Source organism: Notolepis coatsorum (genome assembly GCF_963971535.1).
Source record: "Notolepis coatsorum genome assembly, chromosome: 12".
NCBI classification, from domain to species: domain Eukaryota; kingdom Metazoa; phylum Chordata; class Actinopteri; order Aulopiformes; family Paralepididae; genus Notolepis; species Notolepis coatsorum.
The window spans coordinates 24,875,717-24,884,478 of record NC_140176.1 but is presented as its reverse complement, the minus strand read 5'-3'; the positions used below and the strand labels follow the sequence as shown (position 1 = coordinate 24,884,478).

Genomic DNA, 8,762 nt, shown 5'->3' with positions numbered 1-8,762 from the left:
AGAAAGACTCAGAAGAAGCTTCTATCCCCAGGCCATCAGGCTGCTAAACGAACAATGAATGAACACTACACAACAACAACCACCAAACGCACATAGCACACACATCCACACGCACACACTCACTTTAAACAAACACACTGTAGCACCCACTCCACACACTTATAGCACACACCCACTTTAAACAAACACACTGTAGCACCCACTCCCCACACTTTATATTTATGGATGAAGGATTGCACTACAACTCGTACACCTTACTGTAAATTGTACCTAAAATTGTACCTCATCCCATTTCTGCTTTGCACTAGATAGTACTGTACATTAGTACACTGCATAGTATTGTGTATTGTATATTATATGGTAACTCAGAACATTGTACATATGTCTATACCGAACACTGTGACCTCATTTTCTTCTTCTAAATTCATGCTATATTATGTTATTATGTTATTGATACTATCTTGTCTAGCACAGTCTCTGGAGCGTAACAGTAAAAAGCATTTTGTATGAAAGTATTCTGTACTTCTGTATGACAACTATTAAAGAACTTGAACTTGAACTTGATAATGGCTAAGCTTCAATACCCCATATGCGCAATGCTTGGACCCATTATAGTTGCCGCTTGTGGCTATATTTATAGTTGCTTTTGATGATTGCTTTATACGTTTTATGAAACTGCAGCAGTTGTAGAAGCAAAATATGACAATATCTCAAAATGTTCCTCTTCAGCCAAAATCACCATTTTTAACTTGGGTGTCTTGCCTTGTTATTATGTCTCTTCTCCTAATATTGTTCCACAAATAGATCGCAAGGAAGGCATCATTTTGTGATTATATTTTTATTCTCAAGACAAGAACAATAAATACATACATGAACACATTAATAAAGCAAGCTAAATTAAATAAAATATTGTCTTTCTGATAGATATGCCAAAAATATAAAACGGTAACAAAAACACACAGGATAGGATAATATTTGCATTGCAAATAGCAAATACCCTTACAAAAAAGTATCACAGTAGTCACTGATGGTCATTTCAGTTTTATCGGCCATTGTATAAATAATTTACAATGGTACTGCCATGGTGAAAGCCATGTATCGCAATGGTAATATAATAAATTATGGAAATACTGAAATACTTTTTTGGCAATACCATTTTTGGTAAACGTCAATAATGAAAAGTTCCCTTTCACCACATTATTTGGCTGCATACAGATGGTTTATTTGAAATTCCCCTTGAGGCACTGTTAATTGTTTATTCTTTTTTTTTATCCACTTTTTCTCCCATTTTTCTATATTTTCTCCCATCCCAATTTCGTATCATCCAATTCAACCCTCCCCTGTCACGAACGCTGTTTCTTGCCTCCCACAAGCCGGCTGCAATGTGGACTAAGTCATACATAGCACAAGTCCCCTCCGGTACTTGAGGTAACAGCAGTCGCATCTTTTCACCTGCGCAGCTCGATCTCTCAGTGGCGAGGAGTAACGCGTGGGAGGCTCACGCTGCCCCCGACACTTCCTGATTCTACTGCGCAGGCGCACCAACCGACCTGTAGGAGTCGCTGTCCACAACGCCCAATCCCCACCCATCAGTTTCCCACCCCCTAATACGGCCAATGTGTATTAGTATGAACGACCAGCTAAACTGAAAGCAATGTGGAGCGCTGGGCTCGAACAGGCGAGCCCAGCGTCTCCGCATTCGTGGCGAGCGCCTTGCCCACTACGCCACGTAGCCGCCCTGTTAATTGTTTATTCTTGAGGCAGTGAATTGTTCATTCTTTGGAGGATTAACTTGTTAAGACATCTTGTGTGGCACTGAGAGGTCATGCAATGAACCGCAGGTTAGGGGGGGCCATGCAATGATAATACAGTAGATTCAACCTGTTCCAAGACCCACAGTGGCCATATTAGGTGGCTGTGAGTTTGGCCATGCTAATGACATTTGGTTCCTTGAGATATGGCTGCAGTTTCCCGTGTTATCAAGGAGTCTGTGATGGAGACTAGCATCAGTTCAGTTTCATAGATTGTGTCAATCAGATAACCAGGAGACAGCCACCTCTGTGAACTCTGAGAGGAACAGGAAGAGAGAGAGAGAGAGAACATAGTATGTATACACACGGTATAGATATGACAAAAGTAAGGGCAGTGAATGAGGCTCGTAACTTTGGCTCCACCTTGTGGACGTTCTCCACTGCTACCACGGTAACATCGCTGTAAGCCGCATCCGTTCGTTATAATGCTGCCACACAAACTGGTGATGGTGAGACAGTTTAGGGGGCGTCTTTAAACCCAAGTTTGTTTGAAATGGTCTGAATCAGAAGTGAAATTGTAGCTTTTATTGGTTTGGTTTTGTTTTACAAAAAAACAAAACAAACCATACTGTACTTTATCAACAAAGCCATGTGATTATGCAGGCCAGTCATTTATTGGACATCATTTTGAAACGCTTGAATTGTGAATGAACATATGTGTTCATTATAAAAGACGCGTTCTTAACTAAAATAACCTGGTCATCTTAATTTTGGCGTGCGCAAATAACAACACAGCAGCCTACTGTTTACGTGGTCCAATTTACTGTTGGTGTTTAATAATATATTACTGTCTACTGCATATGAATTCGGGACAGCATGGATGAGATGGACACAGATCATTTATTTTTATTACACAGATATTAATAATATTAACTGGAAAAAAACCTCTATTTGTATGTTATGAGCTATATTGATGCAGCTCGCACCACCATCATGTTTGCCGCCAAAAACTACCCGTGGGATTGCCCGGTCTATTCGTTTGGACTTTGGACCCACAGAAATTAGTATCATTTTGGAAAGTTGTGCATCAAAGACCGTTTTCACTCCCATCTCAGCTGCTCCATGACAAGCAAGGTCTCCCCTACATGTCAAAAGCCTAGAGAAATCTTGTCTTAAGCTTGTCTTAAATCATCATGCATGTCAAATTGATCCATCACTGCCTATTTCAGAACCACAACCAGACACACAGCACGTTACTGCACTAAGAACAGACTTCACTGATGCCAATTCCAGCAATATGATTGTAGATATAATTTATCTGTTCAAAAGTTGTCATGGGTTGTCATGGTATGACTAATACAAATGCAGTTACTGGTAACTCGCAGGCGTTTGTGGAAATACTGAATAAAAACGTGAGTAAAAAAAAAAAAAAAAAAAGAAGGATTCCAATCATTCCAAAAATGATTACACATATTTCCACTATTCCAAATCAAGAAATGTATTTGAATTTGTAGAAGAGATGTGGGCATTTTGTAAAGATTTGTTTCTTTTCTAATCTAAACTTTTTCTGCTCTATAAAGCTATAATCTTGTTTTCAGAACATCACACACATATTATATTAGATTCAACTTAAACTAAACTAATTAAACTAAAAGTAGTTATTTGGCTCGTAATCATCTACAGGTTGCGTGAAAAGAGATGAAAACATAACAGAAAATTTAATAAAACAGGCAAAAAAGTTAATGTATACTATTACTGTTATGTAATACTGTAACTAAATATTATTTTCAGTGTCTGATTGTTCAATGTTCCCCAGTTAAAGGGATTCAACTTCATAAACAGTTCATAAAACTTAGTTTAGATAACAATAAGGAGAGAGAGCATAAATACATATGAAAAGTACAGTATGAGGAGGTAGAAATAATATGTATTCATAATTCATTATATTCCAATATTAAATAAATGTGATGCAATTGCATTGCCAATAAATATTAGGTCATTTTGCTGGATTTAACGTGACTTTCTTTTAATCTATTGTTCATTTGTTAAATTTGATTACATCGGTTCCAATCTTGTATTGTACAATAATTGTTGCAACAAAAAAAGCACAAAAAAGGTGCATAAATACACAAATAAAGAATTTAGCCAACGTGCTCATCGGGAGCAATTAGGGGTGTCTTGCTCAAGGAGGAGCGGGAAGAGCGGGAATCGAACTGGGAACTTTCCGCTTACCAGAGCCACTGTCACCCCTGTCTATCGACTACTGTCACTTAAATTACACAGATGAGGTATTTGTTTAGAATGACAATATTATTTGGCTATGTTAGACAAAAGTAATAACCTAAGTTGTGACGATAAATAGCACGTTTGTAAAAATATGGATAAAGGTGTGATTTTTTGGGTATTTCCCTGCTTTTGGTCACATTGTTTTCTCGGAACAAAACAAACCGCTCCAGGGTTCACTTGGATGTGGACCAAGACCACCTCAAAACAGTTGAACCAGGGTGTGACTTGGTTGGTCCCGAGTTCAATTATAGCGTTCACACCTCCCCAAATGAATCAAACCAAGGGGATAAATGATCCAGGGTTCGATTAAACTGGACCGAACAAGGCAGGTGTGAAAGCTCTGTTAGCCTAGTAGAGAGCAGCATCTGCATCACATCAGACACAGACAGTGAGGTAGATGTTGGATGATAATTGAACCAACCTTTTTTTAGGAAGGACTGGATAAGCTGGATATGTTGGGGGGCTTCAGTTTGAACAAATTGAAGAAGAAAGACACTTGGTCCGGCAGCTCTGCCAGCACGCTCTGGGCAAGAGCCACGCTGTTAGCCTGCAATGACAAGAGAAGACAGACGGGCAGGTGAAGGCTAGGCATGGGGCTGGTTGGTTAAAACGAGGCCAACGGTTGAGCTCTGAAGCAAAAGAAAGGTATGAAAGAGATGCCCAACATTAGACAAATAAAAAAAGAGAACGATATTCTTACAAAATTATTGCAGACAATGAAAGAAAGGCTCATTAGCTATTTAAGCCATTTGGCTTTTGGAATGAAACGCTACATTTGTATGAATTACAAGTAAATTAAATGTATACATGTTTGGGCTGCTACTACTACTGAAGCCTAGTAAGCCTAACGTCTCTCCTGGTCGAGCATGGGTAGAGATATGTGTGTGTGGGGGGGGGGGGGGTCACCAAGGTGTGTCACACTGACTCTGAACTCTCTGAAGGGCACAAACTGGACGATGTCTCGCAAGGCAGGGTCTCCCCGTGGAGAGCGCAGAACCTGGTCGTCACTGTCCAGGAACTCCATGGCACTGAAGTCCGCAGCTCCCACCCCGATGATGATGATGGACATGGGCAGACGAGAGGCGTCGACGATGGCGGTGCGCGTCTGCTCCATGTCTGTGATCACGCCGTCCGTGATCATAAGAAGAACAAAGTACTGCTGCGGTTGAGGAGAAGTCGGGAACAAAACGAGAGGGAGAAGAAACTGAAGATGGTTGAATAAAACGTGTCAAATATTCAGCAAAATAACAAGATTTTAAGCCTTGAAAATGTCTAGTTGCACACAATTTCAATGGCCTCATAAGCCATGGCCTCTCTGACAGACCAACAGCATTAACAGAATGTGAAGAGAGGAGACATTGGGCCTCATTCACAAAATGTGCCTACAATCAGATTTGATTGTAAGATGTACTTACAAATGTTTAACCAACATATTCATAATGTTTTTATTTTATTATTATAATATTTTTTTTGGTTATTTGGTACGATTAAAATGTGTGTTTGGTGGCTTATATTTATGATGCCTTATTCTTAATGCAAAAGTGCCAAATCTAGATAAATAGGCTATAACCACATTACCTGGCATCATGAAGAATTTCAGTGATTTATGCTACAGTCTAATAGGCAAAGTTTCGCTTTAGTGATTAATGATGATATACAGTAAGTGTGCGGTTGCCAGCCAGCCTCGGGGAGAGAGCACATCTGTAGTGACTGCACAGAACACACACACTTTGGATTCTAATTTTAACTGTCAACTTTCTGTTTTCTTTATCCAAGGTGCGCTGGTCTCTGCTGTCATTAATTTCTTGCCATTCTCTGCTGTTCCTGTCACTGCTTGCACTTAGCCAATTGCATTATTTAATTAGAACAAGTATTTCTTCTTGTGTATTTTAGCCAAGGTTTCTTTCCTCTATTTGCACACAAGCCATAATTTGCCTACCTCTGTTGGAGACTTGCTTTGTACAGTCTAAGGTGCTATAGATAACATTCAGCCACTAGATCGCACACTAGTGCGCCAGCATGTCATTTATCCAATCGGGTGCATTCCACATGGGGGAACTGGGAAGTAGGGAGGGGATACATGCACACAATGTAAACAACAACATTAATTTAGGATCCACACAAAAAAAAGCAATACTTTTATTCTGCACCGTTCTAAAAACTCTGTGGATGTATTTTTTATATTTATTTTTATAAATGATTACTCTACATAAAATGTTATCTATAGCACCTTTAAACCTCTTAACATGCAACAGCCCCCCTCTTGAGGACGATTTGCCCACCGGGGCGACACGCCACTTTGGCGACCTCTAGTGGCTCGGGTGTGCATATTTTATAATACGATCTATAGAGCCCTATTTGCTGCCTGTCGATTGCCATTTCAGGCGACAAAATCCATTCAGCGGTTCTCGAGTTACATGCCGATATGTGAGGCGTGTGCCAAAGTCTTTAGCAAACCTTAAATTTTTTCGAATACTACTCCCGACTCCCGAGGCTCTAACTCCGTCAATCATTTGGCGATCTCGAGATTTATTGGACAGGGTTGTGACCAATGTGTGTGGCTTTCCAATGATACCCCACGTGGGGATGAGCGAATCAGGGATCTAGGTGAAAAGTCACGAGCAAAAACAGGAAGTAAAAAATGCGCTGAATGCATTGGAGTCTATGAGAAAATGGACCCCCCCCCCCCCCACATATTACCAAAATCGCTCATTTCTGAATGGATTTTTTATGAAATTTGGACATGTACTACACAAGACTTCAGGCTATGGACCCATGATGTTTTTTCAGCCATACCAATTTTGGAAATATACTTTTGGATATTGCAACTACTCTATTTGATACACTAAAAGTGAATTTTCTTTATTATATCAGACACTTCCGAATGTTATCTTTCAAAAGAGACCAGGCTCATGCATGTGCTATAAGTATAAAGTATAGTATTTTGGTTTGCAAAAGTATGCAGTCCTCAAGTTCAAGTTTAAAAATGGCGACTTTTGGGGGCACCTGTTAAGAGGTTAAGAAGAATACTTCCATCCAGAAATAAGTATCCTTACATTGTACACTGACTGCATGCAGTGTTACCATTGTTGCACAAAAAGGATCAGCTACTCACAGAGCCAGTGTTCTGTTGGACAGCTTGCCGGGCGAAGCAGGCTACATGGTTGATGATCGGGGCGAAGCTGGTTGGACCGTAAAGCTTCACTGCGGGTAGACACTGCTGGTAGGCTTTCACCACCCCCTCGATCCCTGAAACACACACACACACCAGGATGTAGTCAGATCGCTTTCAATTCAATCAATCGCCCTATTTCACTATGACGTTACCATGGAAACAGCACATCTTGCAGTGGGCAATTATCTGGTAAAGAAATTAAAGGGGATATTGCCATTTTAGCTATTGCAACATTCACTGGGTACCCTGAGCTTCGAGGCTTGGACAGGGTGTTTGATTTTACAATCACTGCAACTGAAATTAAAAGAATGTGGTCCTATTTGGCAAGTTCTTGCTTTTTTCAATGAGAGCAAATTGTGAGACAACGATATGTGTTCCGTTTACATAGTAACCTCATAGTGAAATACAGTAGGGGTTCAGGGAGTGGATTAGTTCCTATTTCAAATGTTGAAAAACATATTGGCGTGAGAAGGCCCTCATATTCTACTTATTAACAGATAATTGAGAATTCTTATTAGGGATGTCCGATATTATCGGCCTACCGATATTATCCGCCGATATTGGCATTAAAATGTGATATCGGAAATGATCGGTATCGGTAAAAAATAAATAAAAATACGTACCAAAAAAAAAAAATTATTTAACCTTTATTTACCCAGGCAAGCAAGTAAGAACACATTCTGATTTTTTTTATTGGCAAAAGTATGCATAATGTTGTGTTAATTCCACGACAAGAGATATGTAATGTTAATTACCTGAAATTATTCCGTTTTTGGGCGGGGAAACTCTGCATGTATCGGTTGATATCGGTATCGGAAAAGAAGAGTTGGACAATATCGGTATATATGTATCGGTAAAAAAGCCAATATCAAGCATCCCTAATTCTTATGTACTGTATGTTTTGAATTTGTTAAATTGAAAGTGCCAACCTCCCTCGCTCTCTCACCCAATCTGAGTGTGGCTTTAACTTACCTGCACAGAATGGATTTGATGTGTCGAAATTGATAGGAAACTCATGGGAAACCTGTAAAACATAATTTGAAAATAAATAAATGTTAGTATGCTGTCCATACTATTGGGATATAAAATGATATATTATATTTTAACATTTGTAAACTTTGGGCGACTACGTGGCGTAGTGGGCAAGGCGCTCGCCACGAAATCTGGAGACGCTGGGCTTGCCTGTTCGAGCCCAGCGCTCCACATTTGCTTTCAGTTTAGCTGGTCGTCCGTACTAATACACATTGGCCGTATTAGGGGGTGGGAAACTGATGGGTGGGGATCGGGCGTTGTGGACAGCGACTCCTACAGGTCGGTTGGTGCGCCTGCGCAGTAGAATCAGGAAGTGTCGGGGGCAGCGTGAGCCTCCCACGCGTTACTCCTCGCCACTGAGAGATCGAGCTGCGCAGGTGAAAAGATGCGACTGCTGTTACCTCAAGTACCGGAGGGGACTTGTGCTATGTATGACTTAGTCCACATTGCAGCCGGCTTGTGGGAGGCAAGAAACAGCGTCCGTGACAGGGGAGGGTTGAATTGGATGATACGAAATT

At 40.4% G+C, this 8,762-nt stretch overlaps 1 protein-coding gene across 1 annotated transcript in view; it reads right to left on the bottom strand.

The window, feature by feature from the left end:
- Positions 1–1,692: 1,692 nt before the first annotated feature.
- Positions 1,693–8,762, bottom strand: part of LOC311238507 (copine-3-like) — a 35,634-nt gene continuing 28,564 nt past the window's right edge. Inside the window, exons 13-17 of the mRNA XM_084326598.1 lie at positions 8,185–8,236; positions 7,153–7,286; positions 4,963–5,196; positions 4,459–4,584; positions 1,693–2,067 (exon numbers count right to left, since the gene is read on the bottom strand). Coding sequence (XP_084182724.1) covers positions 4,465–4,584; positions 4,963–5,196; positions 7,153–7,286; positions 8,185–8,236 — 540 coding nt within the window. The 3' untranslated portion in view covers positions 1,693–2,067; positions 4,459–4,464. The remainder of the gene's footprint in view (positions 2,068–4,458; positions 4,585–4,962; positions 5,197–7,152; positions 7,287–8,184; positions 8,237–8,762) is intronic.